This window comes from Rissa tridactyla, chromosome Z (genome assembly GCF_028500815.1).
Source record: "Rissa tridactyla isolate bRisTri1 chromosome Z, bRisTri1.patW.cur.20221130, whole genome shotgun sequence".
Lineage (NCBI taxonomy): Eukaryota > Metazoa > Chordata > Aves > Charadriiformes > Laridae > Rissa > Rissa tridactyla.
In genome coordinates, this window is record NC_071497.1 from 22,864,834 (window position 1) to 22,879,552 (window position 14,719).

Genomic DNA, 14,719 nt, shown 5'->3' on the forward strand with positions numbered 1-14,719 from the left:
TTGCAAATTCAAATTGCTATGTTCCTGCTGGGAAAACTGACACCACTTTAAAAAAAAAAAAAAAAAAAATTGATGTCGCCACAGAAGAAAACCTCTTGAAAGGGCTCTTAATAATAGTTCAGTTGACCAGTGAAGTAAAACTGGGATCTGGGCATGGTTGAAGTCCAGAAGATGCTGTGGCTTATCACAAAGACTGGGTCTTTTCCTGTCTAGCTCGGAAGTATCTTGAAGAGATCCTGTAAGCAGTGTTCTGTAGGCAGCAGCCTTCTTAGCATGTGCTAATGTGTAACAAGAGATGCTATATTTTTGTCCAGGTGTACAGTGAGTTGGTATATTGACTATACACTGTGTTCAGTAGGACTTCTTTAAAAGCGTTGATATACAGTTAATTCACTGCAGAGCTGTTATGCACACGTACAGTAGTTTTGTCTGGGTTTTCTGGGTGTGCACTGTTTGGTCAGACCAGTATTTCAATGCACTAACTCAGTTGCAAAGTGTCTGGCACTTCTAGGCAAATAGACAAAATCTTTGCATCCTGCTTGGTCATGTTGTAGAGTTGAAGATGTGTTTGAAGAAGTCTTAAATGATCAGGGAGTAGCCCTTTGAAAAATCATTTCACAGTGGTGGCTGTTCCTTCCTCTCATTCATCTCTTTCCACAGCCTTTCTTGAGATGTATTCCAATTCATGTACCTATCACATGAACCAAGTATTTCTTAAGGTGTATTTCTTAAGTACAATGAATGTGAAATGTGGTACCCAAGAATGTTAGCTTGATTTCTCCTGTTAAGATTTCATAGATGGTGCTAAAAATAACCTATATATATTACAATTCAAAGTAAATTCTATTGGAGATTCTTTCATTTTTATTCCTTGTTTAACTAATTATACAGTGAATATCGCTATAGACTCTCTGGCAAATGCTTATTCCTGTTTTGCTATGATGTTACCTCGTTCCGGTACTTCCATTAATTATAAACCAAAATAGATCGCATTGCTCAGTAGTTAACTGCTGTGACAGAAAGGTGTGGTTTTGTTTTACTGTCATATGCCATCATTTGCACATAGATGAAGCAAGTGATAGTTCACAAACTTTTTCTCACTTACTTAAATTGGCATACATGTGAAGTGGAACTAATCTGGATGGGAGAGTAACGTGACTGGTTAAACACTAATCTTTGTAATAAGCTTCTGGATACTTTAGCTATTCGTTGGAATTTATTTTCTTTACTGAAGTAGCATAAGAATTACGACAGAGAGAGTTCAATACAGCTGAAGAAGGAAGCAGGTTTGTGTAGTAAGGCATGTCAAGAACAGCGCAAGATTGGAATATGAAACAATGGTGTTGCTTTATTCAGAAAAGTAACTCTGTTAAAAAGAGCTGAATCTTCATACAGAATGGATAGCCCTCTTGTTATCACTTGACTAAAAAGTGTTTGTACAATATTGATGACAAAAATAATTCTGGATGAGTTTTATTGTCAGTGAAATAGTCAAGTTCCAGTCACACAATTTCTATGAGCATAGGTTGATTTTTGGCTTTCACATTCAAGTCAGGTAGATCACTAATCAAAAAACAACAGACACACTACAACGCTGAAATTTCAAATGAATTCCATAGGTTCTAAAATACTGCTTTTTGCAACATTGTTTGGTTTATCACAAGTTTGTTTTTTAAGTAGAGATATTTCAAGAAGCTTTAAGTATAGCATCTGCTTCTAGTATAGTAGAGTCCTCTTGAAACTCAGGTATGTGAGTCTGTTGATATAATTAAGCTGTTGTGAAACTTTCAGACTGTGAAGCAAATGTACCCAACTGGATTTACACATTTCCTCAGGATAGTATTTATTTATGCAGTTTCCATGTTGCAGTAACCTAGAGCCTCTTTTGCATATAATTTCCTGGGTCTTTTCAAAAAGACAAAGAAACAAAAATATTTCCCAGGTTCCTTAATGCACACAAGTCCCCAAAGAGCAGCTGCTGTCTGTAAATAGGCACCAGTCAGCCAAAGGTCAACTATTGTCTATTAAAATTTCAAGCTAATTGTACAGCCCAACATAGTACACTGTCTGGGATGCACACTTAACAGCTTTTCTCCAGAGCTAATTACTTCATCATACATAAAGCAAACCACCTCCTCTTACAATTAATGTTTGTAGAGTTAATTAGCTTTGCCAGCATAGCTTTACTAATCAGCTTGCCTTTGCTTAGCAATTACTGGGCCTGCGGAGTGTGGCAGCACAGTTGGATTGCATTCTCAAAAGGCAGTACAAAGACTTTAAAGTAACTTTACACTGTGCGTTTCAACATTCAGATGTTCATAGGGATTACTTAAAATTGACTGGTTCAAACTTTAGAAGGTCAAGCTGCAGCTTGAAGTGTATGCATCAGATGTTAGTCTTTTTAGTTGCTTCAGCTTTCAGCAGCAACTTAAAAAATGAGGAATATAGTTTTAATGCAGCTTCTTTGTCTGCTACTGTTTCCTTTTTTTCTTTCCAATGTCAACTTTAAAAACAGATCTACAAAATAATCCTTAGGTTATTCCTAAAGACATGCTAGGTCCTGTAGCCATTCTTTGGTTAGGACTATGGGAGTCATTAGGGGTCTATCAAGGTGTCCTGTATCTAATAGCTACTGTTAAATGTTTCAGAGAAAACATGAGAAATTCATAGTCAGCACTATGACTGGGTGTGGGGAGTGGGGTGTGAGTTAAAATTGTTTTCTAACTGTCTGATCAGATATTGAAACAATCATTAATTGAGCAGTTAATACAGAAGATGTAGGACCTGTGTGATTCGGTTTCAAAAGTTAAACTTCATTTCTGTTCCTGCTAAACAGTTTGTTAGTTGTCCAGTGATAATTTATTAATTATTCTATGAACTCTTGTAAAATAAACATTTTCCATTTTATGAATAACTCTGATGTCTTGTTTCTTATCATGCAAAATCATTCAATGAATTTTTAGGGAAGAAAGATCGTTATTCCTACATACACAGTATCATCTGCTCCGAGACTGCTTGTAACATAACTGTACTATATTCTTGGTGCTTTGTTCGTCAGACTCGAGTTTCTCCTTTTTCTTTCACTTAAAGTGATTTTTCAGCATTGTTAAGGTGTTTTTTGACAGTAATATTTTATAGGGCAGGTTAATTTTAGTCTAATAGTATGCTTTATTATGTTGTTGCTTCTGGTTTCCTACTCCCTGCCCTCCCCAGTCTTCATTTTGTTAATGCCTGATGTTCTTGTTCCTTACTAAAGCATTTCTTATACTTGAGTATTGTACACACAGTAGTACCTTGTATTTTGCCTTTTTGTATGTTAACCAGCTTGTGGGTTAGAGACAGATTTAATTTATCCATTTAATTTTGTTTGAAATTACATATCCATTTTTTCTTTTTATAAAAAAAGTTGGGTTTTTTCTGTAATGGTTACCCGCATAACATGCGTTTCCTTCTTGGCATAGACCTATTTACCCATTTTCAGACTTCTAAGACACGTCACAACTAAAATGAACTCCATGACATGAAGTTGTAAGAACTGCCTGCATTGAAACAAGGCTGATTTGTTAACTGCTTTTTGCCAAGAGCTTTTTTGAGACGCAGTTCGGTTAAATGGTCTGATGATAATTTTGCTAGTAAACTGAGAAATTGCAATGTCTGTGACAGTGATTTTGTTCTGAAGTAACTGGATTGTGGTTTTTTTCTTCAGTCTTACGATAATGGCCTGGCACAGGGAGCTGGACTGGAATCTCATGGTAAGAATGATAAAATGTTCTACACCTATTTTTAAGACTGGGATTGAAAACGCTGTGAGAGGTGCAGGGTATGTCATGCCTTTCCTTCTTTTCTGATTTTAAGGAAGTGGGATGAGGAAGACCAAATCCAAAACATGCCTCGGGATATCATGTGTCTTCTTCCCTTAGTTCCAACTTAATATCAGACCAGATGGCTCTTTTTATATCAACTCCATTAATCTTACCTCATTAATGTTTTGTTGAAAGGCGTTGGCTGTGGATTTATCTGCAAGAGACTTTGTGCAATGCACCTGATAATCTCCAGTTTCAGCAGCTATTAGTAAAACCTAGAAATATTTCCTGTGATAGATTACAGCATCCATTGGGGGCTCAAATCTTGAAGCAGCAGTTAATTTTGGTAAACAGTTGATAGTTGTGAAGACAGGAATTCCCAAGAGACTGGTATTTTTAAGCAAAGTGTTTCTATGACATGAAGTAGTGGTCTGCTTGTGACAGAAAACTATTGACTTTTATGTGACTGATCCTACATCTATCATATGTTTGCTATCTTTATCCTTAGTATTGAGTTTTGATAGGATTTCATCTTTTTTCTTCCTGCAGGATGGGTAAAGTTGAGAAACTTAAATTATACCCCTATGTATTTAAAAAAATAGTTAACTATGTTACTGTAGAACACTAGTAGTAACAGATAGCATTACTTCGGCATCCTTCTGCTGCTACATGTCAGCTTCAAAATGAAAATAACTTTAGAGTTCCTGGGGTCTTCTAGCACCAGGATAGCGTAAGAAACTTTGGGCCCAAGTCATGTACCAACAGCCTTATGATGTTTCCTCGGCTGTAATTTTATCATATTGGGTAATAGACTCAGGATGAGTTTTGATGGGCTTTAAAAACCGATGGCCACATTAGACAGACACAGAACATGAGTTTCTCTTCTAATTCCAAATTTTACCGTGCAGTTTCCTTGACAACAAAAAAATCCTTAGAAGCATAATTTTTGTTTACTACAACCATGACAGTCTAGCACTCTTTTCACAGTATTAACCATGCTTTTAATTTTATTTTGGCTTTCTGCTCATCAGACACTCCTGTCTGTTTATATCCTCTGGGGGATAGCGTCTGAGACTGCCTTTGGCATCTCTGCTTCAGTCTGATTGCTGGCATACCAACAGCTTTCTTTTTTAAGTTACATATGAAGAAATGTTTTCTGTTGCATTGCAGTTTGCCTATTTCGAGACTGCTGTGTAAGGTAAATTGCACAGCACTGGGAGGCAATCCAACTTTAAGAAAATTAATTCAGGTTTATTTGTGCAAGAGTTGGATTGAGGCTTTTTCCCCCTCTTTGACACATGTGCTGAACTAAAGTGGTTTTATTTATTTGGATTTTAGACTTAAAATTAACACTTTCATACTTTTAAAAATCCAGTGATTTAATTGTTACTACCGTGGTTAAAGTTCTGACTGAGATCATACAGGCTTCAGTGAAAATCTGGGTGTCAAACCATTGCAAAAACAACTCTCTCTTCACAGGTGGCTCTACGTTTTGTGGTATTGCATCGCTGTGTTTGATGGGTAAACTGGAGGAAGTTTTTTCAGAAAAAGAACTGAACAGGATAAGAAGGTGGTGTATAATGAGACAACAGACTGGCTACCAGGGACGACCCAACAAACCTGTAGACACTTGCTATTCCTTTTGGGTGGGAGCAACATTGAAGGTAGGGTACAGAACAGCTACAGGATAGTTACTGACTTATTTTGATTTCTTTAAGTGTCTTACTGTTTCTTTGCTTGAAAGAGTTACATGTTTGACACAAGTGCATGTACATCCACAGACCACTATAAAGGTCTCTCATCCTGCAAAAAGGCAGGATATGGAGGTTTACCAGATTAGCGTTATATCTGCTGTCACTACTTATCTCATAAATAGGGCCTATATTTTAGTATTAAAAATATATTAACATTTAGCGTATTACTGTAATGGTCTAATTTCTTTTCAGCTCTTGAACATATTCCAATACACGAATTTTGAGAAAAACCGAAATTACATCCTGTCAACTCAAGATCGCCTTGTTGGTGGATTTGCCAAGTGGCCAGATAGCCATCCAGGTAAAGTTAACTTTCACAGTTACGGTGAGTGTGTTCTAAGCTAGAAATACATTCCAGCAGTCAAACATCCGAGAGGTGTAAAGGAAGTTTTCACCTCAGTCTCCTTCCAAAAATCGAAAAAAATTAAAACAAAAAAAAAAAGTAAAATGTAACGAGATTGTTGTGATTTAAGTGGAAGGAACACAGTGGTACAGTTTTTCCCTTTGCAGCCACAGAGCAAGTGAGCTGTTGTTTAGACTATTGCTAAAGGGGTATCACTTTCTGTTTAGAGCTGAACAAGCCTTTCCATATGTGTATAACTGTCGCAGTTAAAGGCAATATTGTGCAGTGGGTATCTCTGTAAATCACCTGAGTAAAATATTTCAAAAATTTTGTTTCCTTAATAAAGGAATCTTTAACACTTATTTGGAAGTCATTGATGTATGTAGAAACAGGCAAAGTTTACATAGTTAGATCTTAATGATTTACAGATTGTAGTTACACGTAGCAATTAGAGAGAGTATATCTGAAAGTTAATTATTATCCTTTTGGAATTGGATAATTTGAAGTAGTGAAGAACTTGAGAAGATGCTAAAAGCTTTTAGTTTGAAATAATTTTAAAAGATGCTAGAAACCAATGAAGGCATTGCAAGCTTGTGAAAACAAAACTTCTGCCTCTAGTGTTGCTCAGTGGCATTTTGTACAATGCCATAAACAGATAAACAGTCTGTAAACTGACCAAAGAAGATAAAAATGCAGTCATAATAAAGGATGAATCTGTGCTCTGATATTTCATCCTTTCATCATTTTATTTTGAACAACAGTTGAGAATTTTTCAAGGTGGACCCACAGTGAAAACACAGTGCTTGTGATAAATGTGCTGCACCGACTCCCCTGAAAGCCAGTTTAGGATTGCTGAGGACTTAACTGAATTTACTCTGCATTATATAGCTCAGTCAGTATCACTTGGAGAAAATATTTCTGTTTATTTTGATGAACCATTTACTTAGTGAGCTAGTAATTAAAAAAAAAACTGCTTAAAAGCCCATTAATGTGCACAGTTCCTTAACCTGTCTTTTGACATAGGTGTGACTGTTTGAGATAAGATTTGAGAAAGGCAAGTCTACTAATAAAGCTGTTTTCCTTTGATTTGTGGTGTTTCAGCCTGAACACTGCTGTTGCCTATAAAGCAAGCTTTTGCTGTCTCTTTTGTTTGTTGTGTAGGTGGGCTTTTTGCCGCATTCTTTCCTCAGGCAGACGGTGACATAAGTCTGTTCATGTTTTGAAGGAGAGTAAAAAAGTTTATGCAGTTCTAATGTGAAGAATGACTATAAATGCAGCATTGCAGAGATTGTTTTCTATGGCACTGTGATTTCTTTGTCACACATACAAAGCTGAATTTCCTACAAGCTAGTATCTGAAGGGCAAACTGCCTTTTGATCATTGTATGTCTCCACAGTAAAGATCTCACACTTTACTGACATCAGGTGTCAGCCCAGCTCGAGTGCTCTCAAAAGCCTACTGTTGATTAAGCGTACAGAGTCTCGACTTCAGTGTAAATGCAAAATGTGAAGGTAACGAGAGTGGTATGGGTCATCTTGCGAAGGAGTTAATAGTTCTGTTGAGACTCAATATGGACAGAAATTATTAATTCTCCTTGAAGCATTTAGCATTTGTAAAGCTGATAGCAGTAGCCTCAACTTGGTTTTCTTGCAAAACTCAGATGTGACAGAATATTCCAGGTGAAGTTGGCAAAATAAGAGTGTGCTGGTTTTTCCAAAGGTGTTTTCTAAGATAGGTTCAGAATTTTAACTTCTGCAGCTCCTACTTAATAAAAAGCTCTGTTTAAATTTGGATAGTCAACCTGCCTTTGCTGTGCAATAATGTTCTTAGTAAGAAGACTAGAAGAAATTGCAGAAAACTGTTAAGGGCTTGTGATAATCTATGTATTACATGGTCTTCCAAAGTTGCAAATAATTTTTCACAACTTATGTTTCAGGGAAATATTATTTTGTAGTCCTGATGTTCCCATGCTAACACACATCCAACATTGTTGGTTCTGGAGGCCAGTAGCATTATTTAACACTTTTTCTTGATTTTAAAATACTGTTTGGACCAGCGTGCTTACTGAGCACTCAGCTCAGAAAACTTTATTGCCTTTCAAAATGAATCTAAAAAGTCAGAAGACTCTTAAATGCTAGTAATTCTCATGAAAACTTGAGCTTCTGGATATCACTGTAGTAGTAGTAGTATTACTGTTTTATAAAGCAGGCACTGAAGGTAGTAGGGAGACTCAAACCTCAAACCAGAGCTGAACACGTACTGTATTTGTTGTGTTCTTTGTTTACAAGTGACTGATACATATTTCATGTTAAGCGTTTAGATCCACTACCATGTGTTAATACTACTTGTTACAAACATTAAACCACATTAATGGGATTTAATGGAGTTAATTTTCTCCCTAGCAGCCATATGGTCCTGTGTTTTGGATTCATGACCAAAGCAGTGTTGATAAGGCGCTGATGTTTTAGCTGCCATGGAGCACTGCTTACACAGTGTCAAGGCCTTTTCTGTTCCCTACACTGCCCTACTAGACTGGGGGTGCACAAGAAGTCGGGATGGGACACAGATGGGACTGCTGACACCAGTGACCACAGGAGTACCTCGTAGCACATGGCATTGGCTTAGCAATAAAAGCTGGGGGAAGAAGGAGGAAGGGAGGGATTTTTGGAGTTGCAGTGTTTTTTCTGGGAAGTGGCCAGACACCTCCCTGCCAATGGGAGGTAGTGAAAGAGTTTCTTATTTTGCTTCGCTTGCACCCGTGACTTTTTCTTTCCCCATAAACTGTTGTTCTCTCCACCCATGAGTTTTCTCACATTTACTCTTCCTTTCTTCTTCTCCCGGTGGGGGCGAAGTGGGGGAAGTGAGCGAGCAGCTGTGCAGTGCTTAGCTGCCTGCCAGGATTAAGCCACAACATTTTGCTCAAACACATACCTAAGCAATTTGGTTTTTTTTTTTTTCAGACTAGTGCATAGGTCATGACGAGATTTAAATAAACTTTTCTTTTAAATTACTAGATGTACTGCTGCATGCCCCAGGAGGTTGCACTGCAACTCTGATAGATCTTGCTTGTTATCTTTAAATGATACGCAGTATAAAAGAATTGGGAGCGCGTGTAAATTACAGCTTGTGCAAGAGAAAAATCAAGAGGTTAATGTAAGAGTGAGAGGATGAATATAAGTGTGCACAGTTACTATGTGTAAAACACTGAAGTGAGATGTGCTCTGGTAGAATTATAAATACAGTGTGCTTTGTTATGTTTTTAAGACAGCAGCCAAGAGGTTGGGAGGTTGCATGCTGCATTCTGCCTTTGAGTTACTTATGAAACAAAATGTTTGGACCTATGTTTTTAGACCTTGAAGAGCTTAGTGTATTTCATGGCTTGAAACAGAGGAGTACACAGGCTGCATATGTGTTCTGGCTAGAACTAACTTGAGTATTAAGTTAGAATGGATTTGTACAACTGTTGAACCTTGTGGTTAAACCCACAAATAGCCGTATATAGGTAATTAGGTTTGTATATGGTTTTTAGTGCATATCAACACATCTGTCCGCCAGGGTTAATATATGGTGTTTTCTGAAGTTGAGGTCTCCTTGCCTGACATACTTTCTGCAAGGTCAGTAGAGACTGTATGTGCTGAGCATGCTTTTGTCTGCTGTTTTGTCTGTTAATGCTGAGAAGCAGAAGTCTTCTTCCAGAATCTGTCTATCCAGATACGTTCTTGTAATACCATTTTAGTCAATATGAATTTACTGAAAAGATTACTAAGTGTTGAGAATTTGTAAGGGCAGTTAGGCAATTGTAAAGGCATATTAAGTTCGCATCCTCTTTCCATCTTTAGCTTGTGATTTCATGGGCAGATAATCCAATCTAACGGCTTGCTGCTGCCTGGAGGAGGCATGCTCACTTCTCTCCCTCCCAGCTTCCCCAAGTACAGCTGCGTATCCTTTCCCCTTTTTTTGCACTAGCTTTGGTGTATATCAAAACCTTCTGCAAACCACTTTAATTCACTAAAATGTCAGCAAACTGTCCATTTTTTCCTGCTTGGGTTAATTTTCTTCCATCTTTTTTCAATTGCTTTAGGTCATGGAGGGTGCTCAGCAAGCTGTAGTGCTGGTATAAGGTAGGCAGCAGGAGCAGCATGGGATAGGGGAGTAAGAGCATCCCTTTCTTCTCGCAGTCATCTCTTATGGCTGATCAAGCCGCCTCATGAATTCCTATCCTTAGGGTGTTCTCTCAGGAAGGGGAGAAGTTTAGGTAAAGTAATAGCTTCTTTCATACTTCTAAATCTTGCTGTTTGGCAGCTATTGGCACTAACTTTGGTGTTTCGGTAGTCAGCTGTTGACCAGGTAATCAGTCAAAAAATTTTTCATGTTCGGGAAAAAAAATAATTGCTTTGTCAACAGAAGTTATTTTCAGCTCCTCAGATTTCCATTGCTGTTTGGCCTGAGCACTCAGAAGAAATAAAGTAGTGGGCAACAATTGTTATAAAACAAAACTAGACTCTAGTTTTAGACATTGCAGACGATCAGTTCATGCTGATGGCTCTGGGCAGAAATTGATTTCTTCTGTCAGAACTCAAATTTAAAATGTAGCACCAGTTTGTTTCCCTTGGCTGTGATAATTATGGGGTGTTGGAACACTTGGCTGTGACAGCCTGATATAAGTTTCTTTTTATTTTCTGTCCTTCTTTCAGATGCTTTACATACATACTTTGGGATCTGTGGTTTGTCATTAATTGGAGAATCTGGTATTTGCAAAGTTCATCCCGCCCTGAATGTAAGCATAAGAACCTCAGAGCGCCTTCATCACCTTCATCAAATCTGGAAAACAAGAAATCTAAAGACGACATACACCTCTCTACATGACTGATTTAGACTTGAATTAGTTCCGGTAGCATAATTGTAGCCCAAGGTTAAAAGCCATGTATAACCAATGTGCTCTTTTAAGTGCTGGAGTCATACAATCAGATCTGTGTTGCTGGCATCACTTCGATAGGGAGTTGCCTTCAGCAGGTTATTCTGCATTGTGAAAAAAGGAAATATTTTGATTATATAGAATTTTGTCTCCGCAGACTGTAAATGGCTCTTCAAATGGCTTTACTTCTAAGAAATCCCTTGAGGCGTTTAAACTTCATTTCTTTGAATTTGTGCATACTGTGTCAAAATATATAATGGGGAAGTATTTTCAAAATCTGTTTACATATCATACAGTATAGCACAGAACCTTGGAGTTCTTTATGATCATAAAGTTTGACATATTTTTGGGTAGAGAATCTCCCATATTAAGTCTCTGTTAAAAACTATCTTTTATGGTCTACTTTCAGATTCCATAAACTTTGTTAAAAAAATAAATAAAAAAATAAAATTATTTTGTGCAATATACTGGACTTTTAAAGTTGTGTGGTCTTAATAAATGAACATCACAGTTCTTCTGAGTAGCTTCTACATAGATGAAGTGAATCGTTAGTCAGACAAAGAGTTTTTATCTGAAATGCTCTCCATGTGGAAATCAATGAGAGTGTAGCATATTGATGTATGTCAGTAAGAGATATTTAGCACAGTCTTTTGGAAGAGTAGGTGTGTTCGACAGTAGTGTTAGAACCTTGTTTCTGAAGCCAAGTCTTTGCAATACATTAAAATTTTACAACTCCACTCTAGTTATTTTTTTTAGACGTATTTCCCTTTTAGTTTGAAAAAATTCCTAGTTTCTTAACCACTCTGTGTAAAGAATGAAACATTGGACTTTAAGTGTCAGGGGCTGGCTGTTGGGGATATGATGAGCATTCTCAGCTTATTTAGTCGTCGTAGTGCCTTACTTCCTCTGCTTGAAGTGCTGCTCAGAATCAAAGTAGTAACTTAGCAGCTGTTGGCAGGACAGTTTGTGCATTTCAGGCATTCAGTAGACACCAGGATGTCTTTCTACTTGCCAGTCATTAAGGCACATTCTTTTTTCTAAAGGACTTTCAAACACAGGTAGCTGAAGATCTCAAGCCAGCTGAGGTAGCTTTCCTGAACAGAAGACTGAGGTTTTGGGGGCAAGAGAATCCATTAGAAAACAAACAAACAAAAAACCACCCTTGGGCTAAAAGTCATTCAAAATAGTATTTGCTTGTCCTTGACATCAAATGGTGGCCACAAATGGACCCATGGTAGATTGGGGTGGGTTTTTTTTGGAATGTGGTGAAGTTACAATGAAGATGAGATGCGGTTGTAGCTACCCATCACTACCTGTGCACCTCTACCTTGCTGGAGAACTGTCTAACAGTTTATTAGCATTTAGTACACCCCTGTTAGAGGAAGTAGCTGTGAATTTTAAGAGTTGAATAAGGTGCCCTAAGTCTCTGCTGGGAAACAGCCCAAATATTGATACTTTCTTACTTTGCTTCATGAGGAATGATGTATTTGATTATCTTGAGACAAATCTGGACTTGCAAAATCCTGAGCTTCCCTATCTGCGACCAGGTTCTCATCTGTGAGGGGCATCAGGTATATGGACAAAAATGAAAAATCATATTCTGTGAACAACTAGATAATTTATCATGGCAGTATTCTGCTTCAAAAAGCAGCTCATGTTTCTTGCGTTGGTCTCTGTGTCTGTAAGCTACCTTGAGTTGTTTATATGGATTTTACATTTCACATCTTAGGCCCCAGTTACTCTACAACTTCCCCCCCTAGTCCCCGCCCCAGCTCAATAACAGCATCTTAAAGGCTGAATGTTGGCAGCAGTTCTCCTTTTCCAAAGGTTGCAGAAGGCATATTTGCTTCTCATTAACTCCCGTAGCTTGTTCTGCAGCCAACAAACTGTGTATGCTGTCACCCCACACTGAGACTCTAATTCCTTTAATTGGTTTGAAATATTTAATCTATTTTAAGTTGACAAAATTCTGTGATAATAACCAACTGTGCATGCATGATTTGCCATTCTTAAGTCCCTAATTGATGTTGGGCAAGCAAATGGTGAACATCGAATGTTCCTGTGATTCTGACTGACTTGTGCAGTTAATGCTAGATTGCATTGCCTCTCCTCTTTTTGTGGTTATCATGTGTTCTGACTAGAAAAATGTCAAATGAAAAATTGATGAGCAACAATTTCACAGATAAGAAGAACAGTCCATAACCTAAAATCTCGTTTAAAAAGGAGGCGTCCAAATGCAGCTAAAACTTAAAGGTGAACTGCAAAGCTTAAATGTAGATAGAAAAAGCAAACCACACGCTTGCTATCCACCTGTAATAATGCCGTATTAACCACAGCTTTACATAGCTGAGGCTGAACCTAAACAATAAATTAATAAATTTAATGGTTCTACCATATGCTTGAAGGTGTAAAAAACATCTTGGCTACTGGGGCTTGCACTGTGCAGAACAGCTACCCTGCCACAACCTTTTGATGTTCTGGCAATGGTGCTGTACAACAGACCAGCTCCCTAATTCTTCCTGTTTATCAAAGCTGTATTTATAAAATTGATGCTTTATATAATCCTCATCAGCACCCAAGACTTGCGGATTTTGGCTTAGTCTGACAGACGTACGCCAGCTGGGTGCCCCTGTCTTATCTGAAAGGCTCACAAACTATGTCTGTTGCTCTACCTCCTCTTCCAGGAAAACAGCTGTGCTGAGCGAAGGAAGTTAAATGTATCCTTTCAATAGGATCAGAGGACTGAGGTTTAAAACATCATCACTCGGGCTTTCGCAGCAACTTGATTTGTACATAGCTGCTGGCAGATTCGATAACACCATTTTGGAAGACTGTTGCTGAGTATGTTTGTATTTATGAACTTTTTTTTCATCTTGGGAAGTTTTGTTCTAGGTGGAACAATCATCAGCTGTGCAAAAAACTAACAAGTATATTGGGCATTGAAGAAAAACATGTTGAAGCACATACTAAGCCTACATTGCTCCGTGCTCTAATACCCTGTAACAAAGTAAAAGACAACCTAAGAAGAGCTGAAGAAGATACATCAACTATGCCATTCACCACGGAAGCCAGTCTGAAAAATTAAATATCCCTTAGAAACAGTAGTGTTCCCAGAAAAACACATTTCACCTTTGTAGTGAGTCCTCAGCCATTTAGTTTGGGGTCACCTTGTGAAGAAGGGAAGGAACAGTGATTCCCAAAGTCAGAGCTTTTGTGGACAGCCCATCTCCCTGCATTTTGGAAGAACCCTGCTATTGGTGACCCTGTGGATGTAGAAGACTGGCTGTCGGGACATGAGAAGGAGAGAGACCCCCCACGTAAGGAGATCCTATTGCTGCAACTAAGATGTGAACTGTGTCTGAAGTTCATCAGCTGAATGAGTTTAGGTTGGTGTCAGAATCCGTATTCTAACAAACTCTTGTTTTGCTGTTGCAAGTAGAGAACATTAAGCAAGTTTTCCTCGCTTTAGACAAGCACTGGGTGAGAGAGAAGAAAGTCTCATTATCTCTACACTAAATGACTAATAAGTTACTCCACTGAGTGGTTACAGTATGTCAGAGATTTACTTTCAGCCCACCATCTTAAAGCTTTTGTCTTCCTGGTCTGTATTTGCCTTATTAGTTTATGAATTTAATAAAAATCAATGAACTGTTGCTTTTGGAAGCAGGAAAACTCTATTATTCCTTGTGAGCTGTAGATGTTGTGGGGTGGGTTTTTTTGCAAGCCAGTCAGATCTCCTGGGTGAAGAACTGCCCACACAGCATCTTCTCAAAGGCACAGAAAATGACAACCTCCAAAGGTTTTCAAGATGAACCCACTAAAGGCAGCAAACCCCGCACTACTGGTTTGGTTTAGAGGCACTGAAGAAGTGCCTTGTTTGGTAACTTGCAGTGCGAGGATATCC

At 38.1% G+C, this 14,719-nt stretch overlaps 1 protein-coding gene across 1 annotated transcript in view; it reads left to right on the forward strand.

Moving 5' to 3' along the window:
* PGGT1B (protein geranylgeranyltransferase type I subunit beta) overlaps positions 1 to 14,447 on the forward strand; it is a 46,147-nt gene extending 31,700 nt beyond the window's left edge. Inside the window, exons 6-9 of the mRNA XM_054185925.1 lie at positions 3,707 to 3,752; positions 5,283 to 5,467; positions 5,750 to 5,858; positions 10,595 to 14,447. Coding sequence (XP_054041900.1) covers positions 3,707 to 3,752; positions 5,283 to 5,467; positions 5,750 to 5,858; positions 10,595 to 10,770 — 516 coding nt within the window. The 3' untranslated portion in view covers positions 10,771 to 14,447. The remainder of the gene's footprint in view (positions 1 to 3,706; positions 3,753 to 5,282; positions 5,468 to 5,749; positions 5,859 to 10,594) is intronic.
* Positions 14,448 to 14,719: the final 272 nt, after the last annotated feature.